At 45.9% G+C, this 25,382-nt stretch overlaps 2 protein-coding genes and 1 long non-coding RNA gene across 3 annotated transcripts in view; 1 reads left to right on the forward strand and 2 right to left on the reverse strand.

The window, feature by feature from the left end:
• The window catches only part of FBXL8 (F-box and leucine rich repeat protein 8), a 47,897-nt gene that overhangs the window by 19,969 nt on the left and 2,546 nt on the right, over positions 1-25,382 (reverse strand). The window lies entirely within an intron of this gene.
• Positions 153-18,700, forward strand: TRADD (TNFRSF1A associated via death domain). Its single transcript, XM_034788097.1, has 5 exons — positions 153-436; positions 5,686-5,836; positions 9,874-10,151; positions 12,808-13,000; positions 16,717-18,700. The coding sequence occupies exons 2-5, from the start codon at positions 5,695-5,697 to the stop codon at positions 17,025-17,027; spliced, it is 924 nt and encodes a 307-aa protein (XP_034643988.1). The 5' UTR covers positions 153-436; positions 5,686-5,694; the 3' UTR covers positions 17,028-18,700.
• Positions 10,026-25,345, reverse strand: LOC117886377. The gene is made up of 3 exons (XR_004647949.1): positions 25,193-25,345; positions 12,341-12,477; positions 10,026-10,138 (listed from the first exon to the last, which is right to left on the reverse strand). It is a non-coding gene; the product is annotated as an uncharacterized LOC117886377 (long non-coding RNA).

The raw sequence follows: 25,382 nt of genomic DNA on the forward strand, positions 1-25,382 counted from the left end.
TGATTGGTTTACTGAGTCATCTGATGAAAGCAGACAATTCCTTCTTTCACACTCAGTTACAGCCTTCTACTGCTAACCCAGGCACATAGGACTGGCAAGTGCTCTGGCCAATAACATTGATTCCTAAATCTGAAGGGGAGGTACAACCCCAGCACACAGGAAAATGTACTTTCTCAGACATACAGAGTTTGATCTGAGCCTCAGAGTCTTACCATCATGCCAAATCTACCCTTTTCTGTCTTAAATTCCTTAAAGTCCTTGCTACTGGTATTAGGATTACAACACTGCTAAATTGGGGGGCTGGTTTCTCGCCTTCAGCTGCCTCTCAGTAAAGCCACATGACCAGGAGGAATTTTTAGTGACTCTTTCCCTGCTGCTGTGCTCAGAGGCGGAAGTGAAGGGCATCTGAAAGCGTGAGAAGGGGTGTCTGGACAAGGTAAATTACTATGAGTTCTAGGAGGGTGGTTTTTTGGTGGGCGTGACATTTAATGTGGTTTTGCTCTGATCAATCAGCTGTGCTTGCTGCAAAGAAAAATCTGCTGCCAAGAAAGTTCTGGCTTCAGAGAGCTTTCCCTTTCGCCCCCCTAAATTCCATCAACGTGAAACTTGCCACACGAGACCCCAAACCAAATGGGGAATTTGTTTTTACAAATGTGTTTAATTTAAAATTAGCTCAATTTCCCCCCTATGAAATCATAAATTAAAATATAAAACCAAAACCAAATCAGAACAAGCCGTTTTCCAGGGTCACCCGCCCGTCGGCTAACTTGCTGGCCTTGGAAAAAAAAGAGAGTTTCATCTTTTGGAACAAATATTTTGTGATCTATCAGTCTGACACAGGGACTCGAGTCTTTCTGTTGCTGTGTCTGTTGTCTATAAAATATAGGGCCAAATCAGCTGCCGGTGTAAGTGGGTGAAATGCTATGGAAGTCAATTGAGTGGCACTCATTTACAGCCGCAGGGAATTTGACCCAGAGATTAAGCGTGACAGGCAGGTATTGCACAGGTGTGATATTGACCAACTGACTTTTTCAGTCAAGGAAAATCAATGCTGGTGAAAATGGGCCAAATTAACAGCCCCGGATCTTGTCCATTCTACAGAACTGGCATCGAATGAGCAAATCCAGTGCAAACGTCTCGGAGCAGCCCCAGAACTTGTTTAACGTTTGTCCACCAGCTGTTTGTAGCAAGAGGTGGGGCTCGGAATCAGTTATTGCTTCCTCCTGGCAGGCCAGCAATGCTAGCTGCGGGGTGGCTTTCTGAGACAGGCATTGGTTTACTAGGAACTAAGCCGAGACTCCCCAAACTCATTTCCCGGGGGCCCTTGAATTCATAGAGATTTTTTAAAGTCAACGTGTGTTACTGAAGGAAGTCTCCACCCTATTTCCACACTATATTGTTTCACATATTAGTAAGCCAAATCCCACTGATTTTAATAAGCCATTCTGCACTGTTTTGCTGATCCTAACAGGTTTGCTGGAACTGGAACTATGGCTACCTTTCCCTTCCTGAATCTGTGTATTAACAAGACAGGATTAAAAATGTTTTCATTGGCGGAGCTCCTAGAAAATGAAATGCCACTCACTGTTCAGACCAGCTGTTGGGGTACTATGCCATTTGCTGGGATTATGGAAAGTTAGGATTATTACATTGTGCGAAAGCTATTAACAGGGCATCCTGCTACAGGGAATATTCTGCCGCATAGCAGGAATACTACCCCAAGTGAATGGCTTCATTCTCAGATCAAAGGGAGAACTATGATGTTTCTGTTTTCATTTTAATCAAGGACCATCTTTTTGTTCTGTTTGTACAGCACCTAGCACAATGGGGTCCTGGTCCAGGACTAGATGCTACAATAGTACAACAATAGTAAAGGCAAATAAGCTAGTTTGATACATAATTTACTGTCCTGAAACACAGTGTGACAAAATTCAGGTCAAAAATCATGTGTTATAATAACTGGAATGGGTCTCTATTGAAACTGACTAAAGCAGAGAACTGAGTCCCTGCTAGCATCATTTCAATTCGGTAACTAACTTGGATATTTAAACTAAAAATGACAGCCGGTGTTCGTTTTTTTCATAAGTATGAACTGACAGGTGACAGATGCAAAAGGTAAGAGATGAGGCAGGAAAGATGATGAATTACATATTGTACAGGTGTACCTACCGGGTGGGATTTTCAAAGCGCTCAGCTTCGGCTTGATTTCTATTTGCGCTCAGTGGCGGAAGTCTAAATGACATTACTGAGAGCACCGGTGGGCCAACACGGAACGCTTTTGAGAAACCCACCCATGCTTGTTAATAAGTTTTCTGGCCATGGAAGTGTGTTCCGTGAAAAAGATGCAAGGGGATGACAAAGTGCCGCTTACCTTCAGAGTTGTTTTTCTCATGTACAGTGTAATTCCCAGTACCCAGTTTTCTTTATGTTGCCTCTCAGCACAAGTCAGCTGGTGGGATTTTTAAACTTTCTCCTAGGTTGAACTCAGCCTAAGAGAAAGTTTAAAAATCCCACCAGCTGACACGTGCTGAGAGCCAACATAAAGAAAACTGGGTACGTGTTCTGTCAATGACAGCGGAAAGCGTCAAGATTAGAGCGGGGGGAATATTTTTGATTAACTGTAAAACTGCTGAAAAATGCATTTTTCAGGGCACAAAACAACTTGCAAATTCCAACTGAATTCCACAGATAGCTTGGGCTGGAAAAAATATATGATTAAAAAAAAAAAGGTCAACAGATCTGGTTTCAACCATTTCAAATGAAATGTTTTGACTTTTTGTTTTTAAAGAGTGGTTCATTAAAATGTGTTTCATTTTTAAAAGTGAAACCAAAAAGTAAAAAAACACCCAGAAGAAAACACCAAACTGATTTTTTTTTTGGGTTGAACTAAATCGGTTGACTCAGCATGAATATTTTTTCAGTTTGGAAACGAACCCCAAACAACTTCCGTTTCAGTTTAAATTGAACCATTCACTCTCTTCCCCCCCCCCCCCACTGCCAGTTCAGCCCCGAACCAAAAAATCTATTGCTTGTTCAACTCTAGTCAGGATATCACATACCCCTTCTGCATCTTGGTTTTTTTTTTTTTTTTTTTTTTTTTTAGTTCTTTTTTTTTGTTCATGTGGAAGGTGACCTATTTCGCTGCAGTTTAAATCACACTCTTCTTTTCTCTCCCCTTCCATATACCTAGTTGCCTAAGAAACTGTCTCTCTTTGGGTGACATTTTCAAAAGTACCTAAGTGACTTAGGAACACAAGTCCTTGGGATTTAGACTCCTAAATCACTCTGGCAGTTCTGAAATTTCCATCCTACATACACATAGATATGCACCTCTAGACAGATCAATAGATATTTCAGCACCAATCTCAGGACCAGGAACGCCACCAGCTTTTCTGCCGCCCTAGGCAGCGGAAGGTCCCGCCCCGAAATGTCACCACCCACAGAGGCAGCGGAGGGTCCCGCCACTGAAATACTGCCGCGGTCGCCGCCCTCCAAATTGTAGTGTCCTAGGCGACCACCTAGGTCGCCTAATGGGTTGCGCCAGCCCTGCTCAGGACTGGTTGTTATTTATATTTCAGCAGTGTCTGAAGGCCCCAGTTGGGGACCCCTTGTACAAACACATGCTAAGAGATGGTCCTTGCCCTCCTTGCCTTGGAGAGCGTATGTATCCTACTGATTAGTGTGTGGTACATTCCCCTCCCACCCCATGCACCCAAGCCAGAGAGGATAAGATGCTCTTACAGCCCCCAGCTAGCAAACCTGGCTCTTTAGCGTCTCCATATTCATGCTCCCAGCTCCGGAGTCCCAGGGTCTATCCCTGGTGTGTTAGAAAAAGTTAAACTTGTAGCTACAAAAAACAAAAAGTTCAGTGTGCCTCAATCAGGTTATTATTAGATACACATTCTCCAGTAGCCGAGGCTTCCTTTCTGCATTGGCAGGGGCTGGACTAGATGATCTGACAGGAATTTTCCATCCGTAGCACCTATGATTTGGGGATTGTTTTGCCTGGAAGTTTTGGTGCATGTTTTTGTCTTTGGTATTAATGTTAGAATTAGCCAACCAAGCTATAGTAGTGATATGAATAAGGTGTGGGACTAAACAGTCTTATCATTTGAATATATTTGAGACCTACCAGCCATCTCTGGGGAAGGCTGATAGAACATAATGCAAAAGGAATGTTTCTAAGTATCCTGGTGATGCTGATCAAAACACACCAGTGTGGAGACAGGATCCCAAACTACAATTACACCTATTTATAAAAGGGTCTGTGCAAAAGGAGGGAGCCTGTTGTGTCATTCGGGATTGATCCAGAACCCCGCTGATGTGGAGGCAGTATTTCCACTGACCTGAGTTGGGGTTGGAGCAGGACTCAACATGCCAATACCTGGAACATCCAATTCTGCCAGGTGTCACGAGGCTGATGTGATGAAGCTATGAATTGGCCACTTTATCTACTCTTCTGACTGCCAAGTTTTCTTCATTTTAACTGACACAGGTTCACTTAGGAGACCGTGCCTGACAATGATGGAGAGATATCAAATTTCCTCTCTGCATGGGGTGATATTATCTGATTGGTGTTCATAAAAACATTGCTGATAATTGTGGTTTGTTCTTCAGCAGTTAAGCCATGCAGTCTGCAACTGGTTCCTATTCCAGGTCATGCAGTTGTTCATGGCTTAAATTGGTTTTGCTTTGGAGAGGAGTCCTTTGTATTTATATTTAAGAAGCACCTTCATAGAAGCCCACCTTCTGAGAGCTTGACTGACTCTTGGGCCTCCCACCACAGCTTGCCGCCGTTGAATGGCTTTCCCAGCAAGGCACGTTGTAAAGCTAGGACCGTGGCAAGAAGCATATGTAGAGTTACAAAATGCAAACCTAGTGCCAGTCTCACAGGGAATTTCAGGATTATTTTAAGGGGATTGTTTTGCATGACCTTTTATCAGACATTTCTCTAATTGAAACTGTTCGGTGGTAAATGATTTGTGACATTCTTATATCTTAACAGAGGAGCAGGGAATGAGATTGGAAAGTAGTAAATTCCCATCCTCCTCCCATTCCAGTAGTTCAGCCATGCTGAAAGAGAACTCAGTTCAGTTTCATCCCCTGGACAAAGTTGACACGGGCTCTCCAAACTGGGTGACTTGGTGGGTTAGCCAAGCCTAGCAGTGTTTGCCTTCAGGACGCAGAGTGCTATATTCACTGAGCCAGACTCCAACAGTGTGAGCTCAGGACACTGCATGACGCTGATGAAGGTTTCTCATGGTGGGGATGAGAGTACAAAGAACCAAATCCAGCCTCCTCTTTGCAGTATCTAAAGCCTTGAAGTGAAATCCTGCTCCCAATGAAATCAATGACCGTCCTGCCCAGTGCCTTCAATGGAGCCAGGATTTGACGTTTGGATTTTTATTTTTTTGTGCAGAAGAAAGGAGCTGGGTTCAACCACCTCTCATGCTCATTAGACCTGATCATTAGAGGCCTGATTGGTGAATTCTCAGCAGGTTCTCACCTTTGAACTCAAGGTGTCTCTGAACTAGAAATCTTCAGTGTAGGATTGGCCCTGCTTAGTGTTTTTTCTCTTATAGCAGAACCACCTATGACTAACATCCTTGTTACAAGCTTTGCTGTGCTTTGTGTGTGTCATGACTGCCTCCAGAACAGACCGTGCTCACATACCTGGCATTTTAGGTGCTGAGGATGGCAGACAGTTCTGATCTCTGGATTGGCAGCGCTTATCTATTCCTCCAGTCGACATCTGAGAAGATTGTCCTGCCCTCTCTTTATGGAAGCTCCCACCAGAAATCTAGCATATTCAAGGCCCTCAAGTTGGCTTTAGCAGGTATGTGTCATTGCAGTGAATACAAATGGAAACGTCACAATGTCTTATTTCTTTACTTGCTACATTAATTTTTAAGGGCTTTGGTGCTTGGGGAAAGGTGACAGATTCACAACACAGGAAATTTTTTAGGACTAACGGCAATTTCATGGGTCATATTCCATCCTTTCCTATTAATTTCATTGAAGACTGTAGACTTCTCAGGGCTTTTACAGAGAAATTCAAGCCATGATCCTCCAATGCTTGAATTCAAGCACTGAGGCAATCAGAATCCTTGCACCCGCTGGATGACTTACTGTCCAATACAGGGCTGGTGCAACCACTAGGCGAACTAGGTGGCCGCCTAGGGCGCCTAAAAGCCTACTCAGGCGAGGAGGTGGAGTGGAGGTGAGCTGGGGCGGGGGGGCGTGGGGAGGGCCGCCTGCAGTAATGGGGGGGAGGGGGACGCACAGGGGAGCCGCTCCCCGCCCCAGATCACCTCCACTCCACCTCCTCGCCTGAGTAGGCTTTTAGGCGCCCTAGGCGGCCACCTNCCCGGGGGGGGGGGGGGGGGGGGCTGGATTAGCTGCCACAGCAGGCGGGGTTAGCTGCTGTGAGGGGGGCTCCTCTGGTGGGGGGGTGGGGGCGTGGTTAGCTGCCGCGAGGGGGCGGGGTTAGCGGGGCGGGGGGGGGGGAGGCGCAAGGTGCACCGGCCCTGGTCTAATAGTAAAGTGAATCCTTCTCTCTCCTTTTCATTGCAGCACTAGGTAAAACTGATGTCACACTGGTTAAATCAGAATTCTGCACTGATAGCACCAGGCATAGACATGTGCACTCTGGATAGATTATTAATAAATTATTTGTGCTACAATAGCACCCAGAGGGCCCAAACGAGATTGGTTGCCATTGCGTTATGTTTTGTATAGACACATAGGAAGAAATTGGAAACTCTTCAGGGAAGGGACTGTCTAAATAGACAAGAGACAAAGGGTGGGAGAAAGGAAGCATTAGTCTCATTTCACAGATGGGAAATTAGTGCACTGAGAGATTAGGACTCCAATGGGGCTACTCACATGCTTAAAATTAAGCATCTGCTCACAAGTGTTTTGCTGGAGCAGGATCAGAAAGCAGAGCACCTTGCAGGATTGAGCCGTAAGGGTTGTGGCTGAGTGGGGAATGGAACCCAGCTCCAATCCAGTGCTTAAGCCACAAAACCATCCTTCCGCTCATATGACCACCCTTCCCAGTATCTTAGCTGTTGATATACCAGAGGGAAGAGATCGCCACTATTCTCAGGTTCCAAATCATTATCTTTGACACTTGGATCACAAAGTTAGCAAATTGCTTAGAGTCCAGATTTTTTTTTTTTTTTGATCATTGAAACCAAGACAGGACAATTTTAGCCCCGTCCAATGTCAGGGGAGTTTCAACAGAGAGGAATTTGGTCCAGTCTAACTTTTCCTTGCCATAGACCAAAGCAGCTGGCTACAACCGCTGACCCGACTTTTTATTCCTGGGTTCACAATTACAGCCCAGTGATGAAATCTCACTTACCCTGCATTAGAAAACGAGACTTGTCAAGGGTGGGAAATTCTGGATATGGGAAAAATTACCAGTGAAAAAACACCTGGGGCAAATGACCGATAATTTGCTATTGGCTTCCTTTTATCAAACATATTGAGCCGAATCCCTTATTGGTGTAAACAGGCACAGTTACATTGGCTTCGGTGGAGTTGAGCCCTTTTACACCAACACAGGATTGGCGCTACAAACGGCAGAAGCATCTCAGCTGTGATCCTTCGCAACCTCTTGACTCCCTGGGTAACAACAATTTAAACCAGCTGTCACATTTGTTTTCTCTCCCCAGAACGAACATCTTAGTGTCAATCATTTACTGTACAACCAACTCTCCAGTGTGTCCTTTAACTGGGTTTCTATAACTACAACCTGCCTTTTCTCACCAATCTAACAATCTCGGGCCAGATTCATTGGCGCGCTCCAAATGCTTTGTGCTTCTCCAGCAACACAGAGCAGCAAACAACCTGGCTTGATTGCCTGGTTAGGCCAGGTTTGTGGCTTAACTAAGGCGGGGCAAAGCATCCAGATTGTACTGGCTATATATGTGAACAAGAGCTCTGCCCATTTCTGTATTAACCGCACTACATTCTGCACTGCACAGCCAGACCTAAAGAGGGAATGAGACCTGGGTATTCAGAGCAGATAAGCACAAAGTCATCTCCCACGCAACCGCCATAAAGATAACTTGTACGCAGTTCATGACGACTCTCTGTGTTTGTACAGTACCTGCTTACCCAGATCAAACTCTTAGGCAAACTTCAGTTGAATCAACGTCTTTGTACTCCTGATAAATGGAATGAGAAGGCAGAGATACGGGGCAAAGGGCATTTATTTATCAGTAATAACAGCAAATTCAAATGCCTCTCTCCCCAAATGCCCAGTCTTGCATCTGTTCCAAACTTGGCCTTGTGATGCAACCTGAAATGCATAAAGGATCTCCATGGTACATCACAGCAGGGCAAAAGCCTCGTTCTACACGTAAAACAAAGAGATCCTAGAGGTGCCGGGCTGAACTCGAGTGCTCTGGACTAATGAGGCACAAACAGATCCACTTTGACATAGGACATAGGCTGTTGACCCGAGACCCGGCACAGATATTTGTTATCTCGATATAGCTGATTGAAATCAATTGAGAGGTGGGCAAGGGAGGGAGTTGACTTTGGCTAACTACATTGAGGTAAAAAATATCCTTGCCTTGTCTCCATTAGGATTTTACATCGAGTTAACAGACACATCTGTTTGCAGTAAAGACAAAGCCTCAGACAGAGAGGTTTTAGATATAGGGTTTAGGTATAGGGTTTAGATATAGGGTTTATCTTCAGAGCTGCCTCAGGGATCTGGACACAGTTCCAAAATCTCAGCCACTATGTATGAAGACAAACAAGAGAGAGAACAAGAGGATAAAAGGATAATTTCACAGAAGGTGCACGACTGAAACCTTAGTAAGGGTTGGTCTACACTAGAAACTTTTGCCAATATAGCAGTGTCACTTCGGTGGGTGATTTTTAATGACATTTCTATACTGGCAATAGCCCTAGAGTGGACATGGTTATTCTGACAAAGTCTTTTTGCTGGTATAGCTTATTTTGTTCAGGGAACTGGTGTACACTAGACTGGTGATGCCAGTCATATCGAATAGCAATACTGGCAAACCCTTCCTAGTGTAGACAAAGCTGAAGGAGGATTGGGGTTGCAAGCAGGAAGCTGACAGGTAAAATGCTCTGTGGGATCTCACCTATACCTTTATCTCCACAGCAGTCTGGCCATATGAGAGAGGAACAGTCCCTCTTTAATCTCCTCTAGGTCAAGTCTACCTGCCCCGTAGTTAGAGCTTAAAGTTAATTCATCAATTTAGCATAGTTAGTTTCTCCCGTTGGGCTTGTGACACCAGCAGAATTACCTGTTGCTGACACCCAGTGCAGCTGTCTATGGATGGTTTAACTGCAAATAGGACAAACTGAGCACATAGCATTGTTACACTTGATTTCCTGGCTGATTGCCGTGCCTCTGTTTTCAGCAAATTTATTTCTCCCACTGCTGACCCCTACTGTTAGGACTGGGTAATTCTGCTGGTGGAGACAAAGCACCAGAGGGCACCCTGCATTCTACATTAGATATAATGAATGGTCTTTTCCTGTTGCAGGGAGTCAAATAACTCCCCTGTCTGTGAACTGCAATATTAATGGATCGCTAACAGATTCAGCTGTGGGATAATTTGGACTGGATACTTCAGTTCACATGGGTTGCATGCATAGTACATGGTCAGTTAAAGCTTACCTCTTTCCTCCCACTTTCAAATACAAGCTCCCCAACCCAGAATAATTAATAATACAGTCAAACAAAAACACAGAGAAAGGCCGTCGAGGCACAGGTCTGTCACCAAAAGTTCGAGGAGACATACAGTGAGTCCCCACCCAGGCAGAGTTCATGTTGACAATCTGTTTCATGGCAAGAAACTGACACTGCCTGCCATTCTGTGCCAGATTCCACAGGCAGTCTGCATGGCGTCGACATGCTCAAAGTGCACTGCAGTGAGCCGCATCTGATTATCCAGCTTAAATTCTGCGTACGAGAGAACTGCCGCAAATTCCTTCGGAGCTACCGGGCCGGGCTGTTCCGGGAGTCTCTCCAGAAGCACCTCCAAGTCACCCTTTCAATGACAGCCGTACCTGTTCAAGTGGAGCTGAAGGCTGGCAGCGAGCAGCTGGACCACATGCTGAACGAGGAGGAGCGCTGTTTGGACTGTATCTACAAAGAAAAGGTACATTAGAAGGAAGGATGGTCCGGTGGTTAGGGCCCTAGGCTGGGACATAGAAGACCTGGTTTCAAGTCCCTCTTTTGCCATTTATTTCCTGTGTGATCCCGGGCAAGTCACTTAAGGCCAAATATATAAAGATACTTAGGACCTAAAGATGCAGGTAGGTGTCTAGTGGGATTTTCAGCAGTGCATAAGTGCCTAACTCCCATTGAAATCAGTGGGAGTTTAGTGACATTTTCAAAAGTTAGGTGCTTTTGAAAATGCCACTAGGCACTTAAATACCTTTAAAAATCTAGCTGTTAGCCTCTCTTGTGCCTCAGTTTCCCATCTGGACAATGGGGATAATAACACTGCCCAACCACACAAGGGTGCCATGAGGTAAATACATGAAAGGCTGTGAGGAGCTCAGATGTTATGGCAATGAGGGACAGGTAAGTACTGAAGATAAATAAATGACAGGCAGAATATTAAATATTTTGCATGTAATACTTGGCACTTCTCTAGATCCCGGGGTCTCAAAGTGCTGAACAAGCATCTATTAAAGCTCAGCACTGCTGTAAGGCAGGGAAGTCTAGTATACCCTGTGTATGGAGGGTAAACTGAGGCACAAACAAGGCTGAATTGTCACATAAGTGAATCAGTAAGAAAGCCCAGCAGTGCCGTGTTACACTCGTGAGACCATCTTTCCCGATGTTGCTTTTGCCTCCCCTACATCTCTTTTGAAAGTAGCATTTGGAACAACTCCTAAAAACTGGGGCAAGCACATCCACTATAAATCACAGGTTGTCAGCATGGTTTGAACTGCGACCTTCAACACCAGGACCCAGACCTCTAAAACCTGAGCTGGTAACAGTAGTAGGCTGCTATCCTTGATGTGGACCCCATCCAGTTGAGAGAGATGCAAGTTTTACATGCGTCATACCAGCAACTGGCTTTAATGGTCTGGCAAATTATTGCTCAGCCTTCCTGAATAGTTTCCAAACCTTGCTAATGATAATAGAGGCTGCTGTCTTGGGATCTTCTTAGCTCACTAGAGTATAGAGCCTCTGAAATAGATTAAATAATTGTATTCAGTCTCCTGTTCCTTGCCTCTGTGCTTCCTTTAGATGCTTGTTTCACCTGGAATTTAATTTGGACTAGCTCAAAATGGTAGCTACTAAACATCTTCATTATCCCAAAAAAACAGATACCTATTGTACCTACGGGGGGTGGGGGAGGAGGCGCGTGGGATACATCTCTGGATTGCTTTTTTGCAAGGAAATGAAAGGCAAACATGTCATTATGGGAGATAACAAGAGGCTATATTATGCATCTTGTCAGTTTTTGCCTGCTGCTCCTTTCCTGGTCTTTTTGCTGAATTCGCAGACAAGCCAAGAAAAGATGGACTCATTCTCTGCTCGCAAACCTGACTCGAACTGACTCAATTGGTGTAAATGTGAAAAACCCAGCAGCAGAGCATGCGCTCACCTGTGTGTTTGTACCTACATGGTACAACGGACCATTAGCTAAAAGGAAAGACTCGTGTAGTGACTAATCTTCACTCTAATGTGTAGCCTAGTGGTTGAAGTAGGGCACTGGGAGTCCGAACTCCTGGTTAACTCTGGTTTTTTTTGCCAGAGTGCCACACTGTTTCATTATAACACATACAGGAAGCACTTTGGGCTAGACCAGACAATATGATTCAGTCAGTAATAAGTAGCTGCTGCCCTTAATGATTTTTAAAATAAAATAGAATATTTCAGCTATTATGTTATGTCCTATTATGACACTAGGTGGTTGAGGTCCTGAAGAAAATGAAAGAGAACTGAAGAACAGTTCTGCAGAGTACAAAAGCTTGTTTCTCCCACCAACAGAAGTTGGTCCAATAAAAGATATTCCCTCACCTTCCTCGTCTGTCTCATATCCTGGGACCAACATGGCTACTATCACACTGCGAACAACGTATCATGACATGTCAGTAGTAGTAGTAGTGACTTCTGACACGGTATGAAATAGTGGAAAATTAACAAAAAATAATATACACATGAAAAAGTAAATTAAAATAAATTTGGAAATGAAATTTTGCCATTTTGAAACAAAAGTTTGCCTCAATCACAATTATTTGGAAATTCTGTTTCACGAGAAATTTCAAAAAAATGTTTGTTTTCGTTCCGGTTCAGAACAAAAAATAAATTTTGAAGTGTCGACGTTACCCATGAAACAAATTCGGAGATGCAGCCCGCTCTATTCCTGGCCTGTTTTCCCAGGTCTGCCACTTATTCTTTGAGCCAGATCCTCAACTATTGCAAGTCAACGTAGACTTTCAGTGGAGACTGGAGTTCTGGTGCTCCTAGAATAGCTTCCCTCCACTTTATGATTTATTTATTGAACCTGTGTGGGTGGAAAAATAGGATAGGGGAAAGTTTGGGGAGAAAAGAGCCTTTTAAAAATGAAGATTATTTAGTGCAAATTCAGAGACTGTAAACCCATAAGGGACTATTAGATCATCTAGTCTGTCCTCCAGTATATCAGGCCATAGATTTCATCCAGTTACAACTGTATTGAGCCCAGTAACTTGTGTTAGGCAAAGCATGTCTTTCAGAAAGGCATCCGGTGTGGATCTGACAACTTCATGAGAAGGAGACTGCACCACCAATGACTGGCAGTGTTTGCCTTACAGCCCGACCGCCTGAGGGACGAGGAAATTGCCGAGCTGGAGGAATCTTTCAGGAGCCTGACTTGTCGACAGGAGAGCAACAACACGGCCCCTTCAAACAACTGCACCTCTTTGAACTCCTCATCTCTGCCTTATTGTTCAGGGGGGAGCTCTCTGCCCTCAGGAGCCACCTTCATCTTTCAGGAACAACAATTTGGTGAGTGGAATGCGTTACCTAGGGAGGTGGTGGAATCTCCTTCCTTGGAGGTTTTTAAGGCCCAGCTTGACAAAGCCCTGTCTGGGATGATTTAGTTGGGAATTGGTCCTGCTTTGAGCAGGGGGTTGGACTAGACGACCTCTTGAGGTCCCTTCCAACCCTGATATTCTATGATTCTATGAGTGGTTCGAACCAAGCTGTCAGAATCTTAAAGCTGTGGGTCTTTCGCTCTTCAAACCCCAGAAAGGAGAAAGCTTAGAGAACCAAGGCCGGGTCCCGGATGAGTCAAGAATAGAATTGCCCAGATTATGATCATAGGAACGTAGGAGTTGCCATACTGGGTCAGACCCAGGCAGTCTCCCGTTTCTAACTGCGGCCAGACCAGGCGCTGCAGGGTATGTCTACATTGTAGTCAGGAGGTATGATTGTAGCCATACCTGGCTAGCTTTGATGGAGCTAGCTTGTTAAAAACAGCAGCATAGGCCGGCCACTCGAGGACAGTCCAACCCAGGACGTATTGGGCAGCTAGCTTGTGCCATCGCATTTACACGGCTCTTGTTATTTCAGCTAACTCATGCTGCAAGCATAGCTCCTGACTGCTGCCTAGACATACCCTCAGAGGAAGGCACAAGAAACCCCACAGTAGGCAGTTGTGGGATATAATTTACCCTGAGGGAAAGGTTCTTCCCAATCCCATTAATGAGAGGCTGGTTTATAGTCATAGAGTTAAAGGCCAGAAGAGACCACTAGGTCATCTAACCTGACCTGTACAGGGGTGGCTCTATGTATTTTGCCACCCCAAGCACGGCAGTCAGGCGGTTTTCAGCGGCATGCCTGCGGGAGGTCCGCTGGTCCCGCACCTTCGGCGTACCTGCCACCAAATTGCTGCCAAACCCGTGGGACCGGCGGACCTCCCGCAGCCATGCCGCCGAAGGCAGCCTGACTGCCACCCTCATGGTGACTGGCAGGCCACCCCCCGCGGCTTGCCGCCCCAGGCACGCGCTTGGTGCGCTGGTGCCTGGAGCTGCCCCTGCCTGTGTACCACATGTCAGCACCCGCACACTAAATCCAATAACTGCAATGAGACCAAAGTATCACAGCCCACAGGAGACCAGACTATTCCGTGCTACAGGCAGAGAACAGTGCCCAAGGCCCCCACAACAGGAGGGAAATGATTCAGTGAGAGGTACCCAGATAATCCTGGCAAATGACCTGCACATCCACACTGCAGAGGAAGGTGAAAATCCACCAGTCGCTGTCCATCTGAGTTGGGGGAAAATTCCTTCCCAGTCTCCAGATAGTGATCAGCTGGACCCTGAGCAAATGCACAGGAATCAGGCAGCCAAGCACCTCAGAGACAGAGCGCGCGAGAGAGAATGCTTGTGCCACCTTGGAGCCCTGGCCCGTGCCAGCCAGTGTCCCATCTCCAGCCATGGCCTTCCCTGATGCTTATGCCCTGAAGCAGGAGGGTTTATAGCCCACCCAGACTCTTGGGTGCTTTAAACTCCTCACTGCTGTAACTCCGGGTCACACTTGCAGCAGCAGAAAAAGACTGAACGAAAAACAGACTGGGTTTTCCTCTGCAACACGCAAGTGAGGTCAGTCAGGGGCCTATCTTAGCTCTGGGAATAGGAATAAATCACCCCCGAGAGCGACATAAATTACCCTGACATAAGCGCCAGTGTGGACAGCTTCTCCCCTCGCATGGGCTGGAGTAGGTTAGCCAATGGAGAAGCTCTCTCCCATCGCCTTAGAGCAGCTACATTCGAGAGCTTACAGGGGCGCCGCTGTGAACGCTCTAGTGTAGCCGTGCCCTGAATGGCAAAGTAAGAGGAAGATGCTTCCATTTTCAGAGACAAACCCATGCATGAAGTTAGGGCCCCTGAAAATGAGGGACTAATGGCACTGATTGGGCAGATAACCATCCAGGTTTCCCCTCACAGCTCTGCCACTGTACCCCAACTGTTGCAGCACAGTTGTTCCAGTCTAGGCCCTCTCCGGAGCAGAGAGATTTTTGAATGGTCTCAAACTGCAATATGGGTTTGTGGGGTGCACAGCAGAGCTCACCTGGGTCATTGTTCATTGTATGATTTAGCCCCATATAAGGATTTTACAGGTAAAAAGCAGGGTGGGATCTGCCCTCCCTGATTCACTATTTCAGGAGTCAACAGCTATAGAAGGAAGCTGAGAGTGTTTAGAAAAGGAACAGAGAAAAAGATCAGAAATAAGAGCCTGAGGGTTTTAAAAGGGCAAGGGCTGAGAGCAAAAGGTAAAGGGGAACACCTAAGAGAAAAGTAAGCCCCATCAAACAAACGTATGGTTCTGCTCCAGTGGGAGACAGCTTAACAATATGTGTAGCCAGGACTGGCCTCATGGGGGCGCTCTAAACACATGGCTGCCTTGGATATCAAGCTGGAAAGGTCTTTATCAAGTACAAACTCCCTCCCGTACATAGGTCACTATCCTCTAGTCTTGATAGCGGGTGCTAGATGCCCGAAACCAGAAGATGGCACATTTTAACAGTCATAAATAATTATTAATAATTGCCACTTAGTGAAGATAGCACTGTCCTTTGGAATGAATGGATGCGGAATGTTCATTAGTATAAATTGTGGACTCAAACCCTTCCCCGCTCAGCAGTCTTTGTAAAACATGCACCCTGCTCTCCTCACATAGTCACTACCTGTAGATCTAAATTACCTAGGACATGACCTCTGATATTCCCAGCCAGGGCGAGGGGAGAAGCGATTCTCAACGGCAATGACTCCTCTGCTGATAGTGAAACACTTATACTTCATTTAAAATCAACATTCAGGATGAATCAGAAACATATACAAATTATATCAGGTCTGCTAATAATGCCACAAACAGCAGCATCCCTTTATATTTTCTATTACAATCAAAGGGACAAATGAAAGGCTGCTAAGAAATGCTAAGAGCAATGATACACCGCGCTTATAGAGATCCCCATGATCACAGATACCGAATGGTGGATTAGCACTAATGTAAGAATCTGTTATGAACAAACTTCTATGGCAATGATTTCAAAATCTGAAATAAGCAACAGAGAGTCCTGGAATCAGCTGGCTTTTTACCCTGGCGGGTATGGGGAAGTTGGTCACAGTATCAGCATTGTGGATTGATTAATGCAGATCAGTTCAGCTGTCATGGCTTCCCTTTCCCCATATATGCTGATTTGGATGTATTTTCAGTGAGCACAGATCTCTGTGCATAACGCCCTCTTCATGCAGAATTTCCCCCTTTAAATTTAACACTGTCAGGGTGTGGAATGAGGGGGAGGGATAGCTCAGTGGTTTGAGCATTGGCCTGCTAAACCCAGGGCTGTGAGTTCAATCCTTGAGGGGGCCACTTAGGGATCTGGGGCAAAAATCAGTACTTGGTCCTGCTAGTGAAGGCAGGGGGCTGGACTCAATGACCTTTCAAGGTCCCTTCCAGCTCTAGGAGATGGGATATTTATTTATAGTGCTGTCCCAGGAGCGAGTTAGTAAAAACTCCAGCTAACAAAGGGTGGGTACAACTCTAGGATAGAGTTTAATACATTACACCCATGCTAAGTTTTGTCCTTTGGGGGCATTCACCATACTGAGGTCTCTGCTTCACAAAATATTATGTAGACTTTAACATGGCCTTGTGTTGTGCCAGTGCAGTGATGAACTGGGACCCCAATGTGTTAAGCACTTCGTGTTCCCTTTAAGCCAACAGAACACTCACGCCAGATGACCATCAAAAATTTGCCAAGCTCGTGTCGAAGAAATGGAAGCAGGTGGGTAGGTCTTTGCAGAAGAACTGCCGTGCCCTTCGGGATCCTGTCATTGACAACTTGGCCCACGAATATGACCGAGAGGGATTGTATGAGCAAGCGTACCAGCTCCTTCTCAAGTTTATCCAGTCGGAGGGCAAGAGAGCCACATTACAGAGGCTGATTGCAGCCCTGGAGGAAAACAGTCTCATAACCTTAGCAGAGGAACTCCTGGGCCTCCATCCTAGTGAAAACGACACGTCATAGACCAGGGATGGAGATGCCAGTGGAACTTGGATCTTGCCTGTTTCAGACAGTTTCCAAGACTCTTGCCGGCCTCCCAGGAATGCCAAGCTCAGTTAACCACTATGGTATCCTACTAGCGGAGAATGCCCAAGGAAAAGCCGCTGTGCATTTACAAAGCCAGCCTGGGTACTGAATTACTACAGCGCTGACCCACTTCACTGCCAGGAGACAGTGCTGTTTACAGGCTGGGGAGAATAGCTTCCAACTGGCTCCCAGTCACTACCCCCTGGGGCAACATGTTGCAATGCACCTAACAATGCCACAGCCCATGCCTACGGACTGTGTCAACATGGGGAATGTTAAAGAGCAACTGCGGTCTCAGGAAAGTCCTTTGGGAAACATTCTCCAGGTGCTTAGAAATAATTCTGCTCATTGAATATAGTACACACTTGGAGGGGTATTCCCCCCACACACCTTTATTCTTCACAAATAAGGACATTTTATGAAAACAGTAACTCCCCCGCTAAAAAGCTCGTCTGCTCTTTCCTTTCTCTTCCCACCTGAAGGCATCTTCGTTACTCGAAGAAAGTTTCAATTCTCCATGCAGCAAACAGCTGCAATGGAACAAACTGCAGGTGGTAAATGAGCAGGAAGAGCAGATGAACTCTTCTTAAAGGTGTACTGCAACGTCAAAACCAACTCAAGCCCCTACCCACGTGCTGAGTGATGCCGCTAAGCAGGTTGCAAGGTCCATTCATCACACCACTGGCTCTCTTTAAAAACTGGCCTTGGCTTGGCTAGAGAGGCCCCAGAATGCAGCACTCTGGGACATCATATACCAGGAGAGTAAGGATTTGCACGGCATCTTTCTTGGGCATGCTGAGATTCTGAGACAGCCAGGAACCAGTGGTGCCCACCTCACATACTCCGGATTTCAAGTGTAAAGTTTGGGAAAGTACAACAAAAGTAGGGTCAACTTCTGCTCTCTGTTAGATCATGACAACCCTCACTGGCTTCAGTAGGTGTGCCCAGGCTGTAACAAGAGCTGAGTTTGTGCCTTAGCCTATAAGGAAATACACAGCCACATATAAGTGAGCCTAAGTAGACACGTATCATGTAAACATCCAGCTTGCTTTCCTGCGGCAGGTTTCTTGTGGCATCCTGGCCAGTTTTCACTTATCTGTAGGCCTTTTCTTGACTCCATCTAACCTTCCCCCTCTGGAAATGGTCCCGGAATAGCAGACAGTCCCTTGGGGGACATTTCAGATTTTGCGGGGAGGGTGGATCTGCCAGTGCGTGTACTCATGTCAAGTTGCTTGCTCTCCCTCTCAAGGGCAGTGCTTCTCCAACGGGCAAGAGCGGACGTCCTTTTAAACCATTTCATGTTTCATCCTATTCCTATAAAGCACTTCTGTAGCCTTTGGCTGAGACAAAGAAATTCCCTGATCAGGAAGCGCTCAGCCCTGGGATCCAGATGTAGGTTCAAATCCAGATGTAGAGTTCACAGGAATACCGCTCCCGCCTGCTAGAATGATACTATGTTTGTCACGGTGGCATCCGAGTGCCTACAACAGGGGTGGCCAACCTGAGCAGGAGCCGAATTTACCAATGTACATTGCCAAAGAGCCCCAGTAATATATCAGCAGCCTCCCATCAGCTCTCCCACCCCACTCCCAGCGCCTCCCACCCACCAGCAGCCCCACCGATCAGCACCTCCCCATCCCTCTCTGCATCTCCCCATCAGCTGTTTCGTGGCATGCAGGAGGCTCAGGGGGGAGGAGCGAGGGCACGGCAGGCTCAGGGGAGGGGGCGGGAAGAGGTGGAGTGGGGGCAGGACCTGTGGCAGAGCCAGGGATTGAGCAGTGAGCCCCCCCCGCCCCCGGCACATTGGAAAGTTGGCGCCTGTAGCTCCAGCCCCGGAGTCGGTGCCTATACAAGGAGCCGTATATTAATTTCTGAAGAGCCGCATGTGGCTCCGGAGACACAGGTTGGCCACTCCTGGCCTAGAACAAGCTGAGCCTGACCACTCAATTGGAACCTGAGACAGTTTGCCTTTGGATCCGATTCCAAATTCCCCAGGTCATGAGTGTTCACGCGCAGGGTTTGCTAATCCCAAGAGGATATGTGAAGTATAAAATCTGGATATGGGATTTTAGGGTACGATGCTGTTCCCATTCTTTTGCGATTGGCTTCAAAGGGAGCAGGACTGGAACCTCATTTTGGGCCCATCTCCACTAAGACAGTCAGCAGTCCTGCTGGTCCCTGGCAGGAGAACTGATGTTACAACAAGCCATTTGACGAAGGGCATTTTAACGAGCACAAACTGGAAAATCATTTTTTTTTATATCTATTTTGCAATTGCATTTTACACTAATGGTTCTTAGAAGACAAGACAATATACATGCTGTCCTGTCACTTTTTAATCTAACATTCCTAAGCTATTAGTCGGTAGTCTTACTTAACTGCATACACAGTCTTCTACTCAGATCAGCGCTAGCCCCTCTGGAGAGAAAAACCTTGCCAAGACTCTGCAGTCAAAAAATCTACCATTCTATTCCTCAGAGTCCACCTTAAGTCTGATTTTTTTCATTGCTGTTGCCATTTTACATCCATGGATGGAGCATGCATTAATTTATCATCCCTGTGCTTTTTATTCCTCTGTCAGTGCTAGTCATGTGTGTTTCCTCTTACTCACAGATTTCCTCTCAAAAGTGCATTAGTGTTAGAATTCTTGGCAGCGCATGTAGGATAACATCATTTTTAATAGCATTCACAGGTGTCCTCTTTCAGAGAGGTGAAGTAAGAGGGTTTTCCAGTGGCATGACATAATGGTGCTGTCAGGAGTATGCATAGTGGGTTAGGATCCCTGGGAATGGCTGTATGTCCTAGCATCTTTTCATCAATCATTCCTTCTAGAAACAGCTGACATGCCCTAGACTTGGTGAATTCTGGCCTCAAACCAACACCTGCTTAACCTCCTATCCCACAGCTGTTCTGACTATATGACTTTTAGTACCATCTGGCACTTTGAGCCAAATTCAGACCTAGTGTCAGCAGATGCAACTCTCATGGAAGTCTCTAGGACAAATTCAGCATGTGATGTAATGGTACAGAGTAAGCTGCATTAATTTGGCATTCAGTAGCAGTCCAGTTCTGATCTCACCTCTGTTTTATACCAGTGTGACTTCACTGAAGTCTGTGGAATTACTCCTGATTTACAGGAATGTGCAAAAAGAGTGCAACTTACACAATGAAGGGGAAGAAGAGGTGGCGGCGGAAGGAAAAGAAATTAACAGAAATATGTAGAATACAAGAGTGGGGCTGCTTTACCTCATTCTACAGTATGATGAGTGGAACTGGAGAATGAGGGTCCAGTTTCAGGAGGGACCTAGTTTGGTGAGGCTCCAGGGACTCAGCAATATAAGCTGGGGCCAGGCTGCTACTACACACACACACACACTAGATCCTCAGCATGCAAGGCTGGCCTGTCAACAAGGGTAGTAAAATTCTATTTCCTGTAACTCTGCCTGTCTGCCATGTCACCTTATTGCTAACGAGACACACATCTTCCTGCAAGATGTTTTTCCTGGTGAACTTCCTTCTTCTCATTTGGGGTGTTAGGTACACACATTTTTTTTTGCACACACTTAAATACCAATTAGGCACAAGTGGGAGGCACAAGTGGGATGCTTCTTTACCACTTACACCAGTCATCTAACGACCACTTGTGCGATGTACTACACCATAGTTGGCATCACTACTGAATTTTTCCCTGCACCTTGACACTGGTCCTATATGTTAAAGGGGAATCTGTGAAGATGTACCTGTGATTTCCTTCAAGGTAAAACATGCTATTATTTTGAACGCCACAGAATGTTAAACACAAATAAAGGCACTAATCAGCTACACAAAAACAAAATAAATGGACAAAATATTAAGCAAATAACAGAGATGAGGCCAAAATAAATTTCCAGGGAAAACTCCAATAGGGCTTTTTTTGTGATACAGATTGTTTTTGTAGTGTTTGCAATGTCTCAAATTTGAAACAGGCTCTTTTCAGTCTGGCAGAGGGAAGACGAGATTGATCCAAACGGGGCTTTAAATGACTTGTTTTGGCATAACTGAGCTAAAGCGTTTACATGGCTGTTAAAGAGGAGGATGAAGTTTTAAATGGCCACCATGTCCACTTTGGCATAAAAGCGTAACTTTTATATGCAGTGTAGTTGTAGCCGTGTGGGTCCCATGATATTAGACAGACAAGGAGGGTGAGGTAATATCTTTTATTGATATTACCTCACCCCCTTGTCTAACTAGATTTATGACTTAAGTAAATCCAACTTTGTTTAAAGGTGTAATGAAAGAGAATATCAATTGGGGAGACAAGGTGGATGAGGTAAATATCTTTTATTGGACCTGCTGCTGGTGAAAGAGACACGCTTTCAAGCTTACAGGGATCAGAGCTTAATGTAAGCTCAAAAGATTGTCTCTCTAATATCCTGGGATCTACACAGCTACAACACCACTGCAAATATCAAATTGGTCATCAGAGGTGTGATTTTCAGAAATCAGTGAGAGTTTGGCATTCAGCACTGCTGAAAAATCATACCCTAGATTAATTCTTCCACTTGAAGGAGAACAGACACTACGGTGGGTGCTTTAGAAACCATGGTAGATGACAGAAAGATACTCCATTCCAGCCTCAGTCCGAGCCCATGCCACGTACTCATGATGGACCGATTTATAATCCAAGAGCTGCGAACAATTCCAAGAATAATGAAAAGTTTTCAGTGTTGCCAATCCCAAGTATTCAGAAATCATGAGTCAGGACCCAGAAATCATGAGATTTTAAAAATAATAAATGTGGAGTTCTTTTTATTTGACATCGGGTATGTGCATTTTTAGGGTTTTATATTTTTCAACCTTATCTCTGCAGTCATGAGGGCTAGAAACTTAAGGTTTGGAGGTTGTGTTCCCCCCCCCCCCCCCCCCAATGTATGCTGAAATTCTGGTATACTCACATGATTCTGGGTCTGGGGCTTTAAGAAAAACACCAAATATGAGACTTGTGATAAAATTGAGAGAGTTGGCAACACTGGGTTTTATAGCCAGGGAGTCACAGAACCATGTAAAAACAATACAGAAGTCAGAGGAAAACATGGCTGAGAACAAGACACATCTTGCACTGTTACTGAGAGGTAGGTTTACAGTTGAGGGCTTATTCAAACAATCAGAATCAGGATGCTCAGATTTTGAACTACCCAGAGCTGAGGCCCTGTTAGAAAGAGGTGAGGGGATTCTCTCAGACATTACCTGTACCACTCACCTCAGAGCTGCCTCCTGCCTCAGCATTTAGGTGACAGAAATTGGAAGGGTCACCTTGAGATTCCATGGGCCTTCTTGCTAGGATGCACTAGTCTCTCTCCAGCTTCAAAGGGGAGCCCAGAATATTTGAACCTCAATCCCCACCCCATCAACACCCTCACACACATTTCACTTAAAATTTGAGGAAAAAAATAGATACCATGAACGTGGCAATGAAAAGCATGTGAATCCTCTCAAACCGCTTGTTTACTTGGATTGGAAACTCTCTTATAAAAATGTGTCTTTGAAAGGATTGTAATGTTTTGTGCATCAACCCACTAAGACATTAGAAAGACACTGGAGAGGGAAAGAACAGGGTTTCTTCACCGTGAGCCAGGCCCCCAGAGGTTATGACTTCAGTGGAGCTACTGCTTTAGGATCTGGACCTGTGTCTTTTGTTTAAAAATGGACCCACATTTTGGGCAAGTTGAGGTCTGGATCCAAGCTTTGTCGGTTTTCCCTGTCTCTACTAAGGGCTAAACCATGGTTGAAGTTTCCAAGCCAACTAAGTGGATGAGTCACGCAACACTTAGTCAATTGAGTAAGAGCTGTGTGGCTCAATCCCCTCGTCAGGTTTGAAAATCTCAAAGTGAAGCTCTGGATTCCGCGGAACTTCAGCTCCAGATTGAGATGAACAGTTTGCAGCTCCAGTGCTGAGGGATTTCAGCGCTGCAGCATGTGCACCCAATTTACAGCCTTTAACCTCAATAGTGTTTGTCTTTTATATCGGAAAGTATTCTGTTCTATTTTTTCTGACTTCTTCTATAAAGAAACATGTATTTTTGGTGAATATTGTTTGCATATATCAGATAATATTTTTACAATGTCTTTAGAAAAAGTAGTAAATTAGTTTGGCTTTCTTTGCCTCTGTTTTCATTTCTTACTCAATAAAACCTATTAAAAAGAGGAATATAATCAAATATGGGAGGTTGCAACAGTAAAAAGGAATGAGGGCACCATGGGAAGCTCTGAGCGAATAACTGCCTTCACCAGCTCTGACAACTTATCCACCTGAAAGATCCTGGAGATACTTAGATTGTCAGCTCTTTGGGACAGGAACTTTTTGTTCTAGGTTAGCACCGCACCTAGTACAATGGGGTCCTGGTCCGTGACTAGGGTTCCGAGGCACTGTGGTGATACAAATAATAATAATAATGAGAATCCTGCTGTCCAGAAACAGGGACGTGCAAAGCCCATGTGGTTTGGGTTCTGGTGACAGCTGTGCAGACATCAATGATTTTTGGTTTGCAGGTTGCTTCTCCCGCACCCCAGTTAAATGCTCTGGTTTCACATCACAACCAAGCTTCACCACCAAGTTCCATAGAGGTTCCACCTATAACACTGATGGGCCTGTCAGCAAATATGACCAGAAGTTGAGGTTTGTTACAAAACTTGAAGACAGGCAAAGTTCCCTTAGTTTCAGTGCCATGATGTAAGTTGTGAGCTACTTACATGGCCCTCATTGACCACAGTATCTGAGCACTTCACAAACGTTAATGAACTTATCCCTGAGAGGTAGGGAATGATCATCTCGGTTTTACAGATGAGAAACTAAGGCATGAGGGATTAAGTGGCTTCCCCAAGGTCACACAGGAAGTCTTGGCAGAACCAGGAACTGAACCCAGGGTGAAATCCTGTTCCCTGGAAGGTTTACAATTGACTTAAGTAGAGTCAGGATTTTTCCACAGTCCAATACCTTAGCCACAAGACCATCCTTCTTCCACATATCGCCCTGTTCTAATACTAACCCCATGGATCAATGTATCAGGGAAGGATCTCAGAGTTCAGGGCTCCCTGCCCCAGAGGATTCAGGGGCCCTGGGGCCTTCGGCGGCAGGGGGCCCCCGCTACTGAATTGCCGCCGAAGACCCAGCACTTCAGCAGCGGGTCCCGGGGTGGAAGGACCCCCCACTGTGGGTCTTCAGGGCACTTCAGTGGTGGGTCCCGGAGCAGAAGGACCCCCCCGCCGCCGAATTGCCACCAAAGACCCGGAGCGGAAGAAGCTCCGGGGGCTCGGGCCCCACGAGAGTTTTCCGGGGCCCTCGGAGCGAGTGAAGGACCCCACTCCAGGGCCCCTGCGGGGCCTGGGGCAAATTTCCCCACTTGCTCCCCCCTCTGGGCGGCCCTGGTGATGGACAAGAGTGACACATCAACCAAATCTGATTATGAGCAGTTCCGGTTCTCTTTTAGTGGGGTAGGTCTTTGCTCATTTAAAAGCTTCCCATGCCAGACTGAGCCTTCTGCCAACCGTGTCCAGTGACCCTTGAGGGACAAGATGCCATACAGTGGGTTGGAGAACCAGTGTCAGCTCTAAGAATACCCTGTACAGCCCAGCACATGTGATGGGAAACAGTAAATCCGCAAACAGCTAATAAACCCAAATTCTCCTCATTCGTTCCAGTGGGGCCTCTAAACAAGTCCAGCAGTGTGTCAATGTTAGCACGCTCGCCATGTGCTGAGTAACTGAGCACCGCAAAACTCCTTTGTCTATCAAAAGCCCTGGGTGGATCTATTGCCCCTTTGGCCAACAGGCAGTGCTCCTCTGGGTCTTCCATCTGCAGAACGCCTCGGAAAAGCCACGTGCTATTAATTATCTGTACCGCAGTAGCACCGAGGTCCCCCTACCTGAGATTGAGGCCCCCCATGCTGCTAGAAGTTATATGCTCACATTACAAAAATATGACAGTCTCTGCCTCAGAGCATGTGACAATAGACAGCTGAAGAAAATAGACACATTGGAGAGAGGAACAAGGTACAAGGGAAACAATGAATAGGTAGCATTGTCAGGAGAGAGAGGTCCACCCCGGCCACTGTTCTTCTCCTTACCTTCCAGTCCCTACTGCATGGGTCGCGAAACAGCAGCAGCAGCTACCCACAGAGGAGAGGTAAGACTTAGGAGACTCCCTGTTTATCTTCATCCTGTGGAAGGAAGCAAAGGGACAGGGAGGCCCCAAAACTCACAGGAGGGGAGGAGCAGTGAGTCTATGGCATGCTTCCGTGCAGGGCCGGCTCTAGG

The sequence above is a fragment of the Trachemys scripta genome, chromosome 13 (assembly GCF_013100865.1).
Source record: "Trachemys scripta elegans isolate TJP31775 chromosome 13, CAS_Tse_1.0, whole genome shotgun sequence".
Taxonomy (NCBI): Eukaryota; Metazoa; Chordata; order Testudines; family Emydidae; genus Trachemys; species Trachemys scripta.

Excerpts from the sequence above, each read along its gene's own strand:
- TRADD (XM_034788097.1), top strand. The coding sequence starts at position 5,695 with ATGGCAGACAGTTCTGATCTCTGGATTGGCAGCGCTTATCTATTCCTC. Across the intron at positions 5,837-9,873 it reads CCTCAAGTTGGCTTTAGCAG|ATTCCACAGGCAGTCTGCAT; the intron begins GTATGTGTCATT and ends ATTCTGTGCCAG. Across the intron at positions 10,152-12,807 it reads ACTGTATCTACAAAGAAAAG|CCCGACCGCCTGAGGGACGA; the intron begins GTACATTAGAAG and ends TTTGCCTTACAG.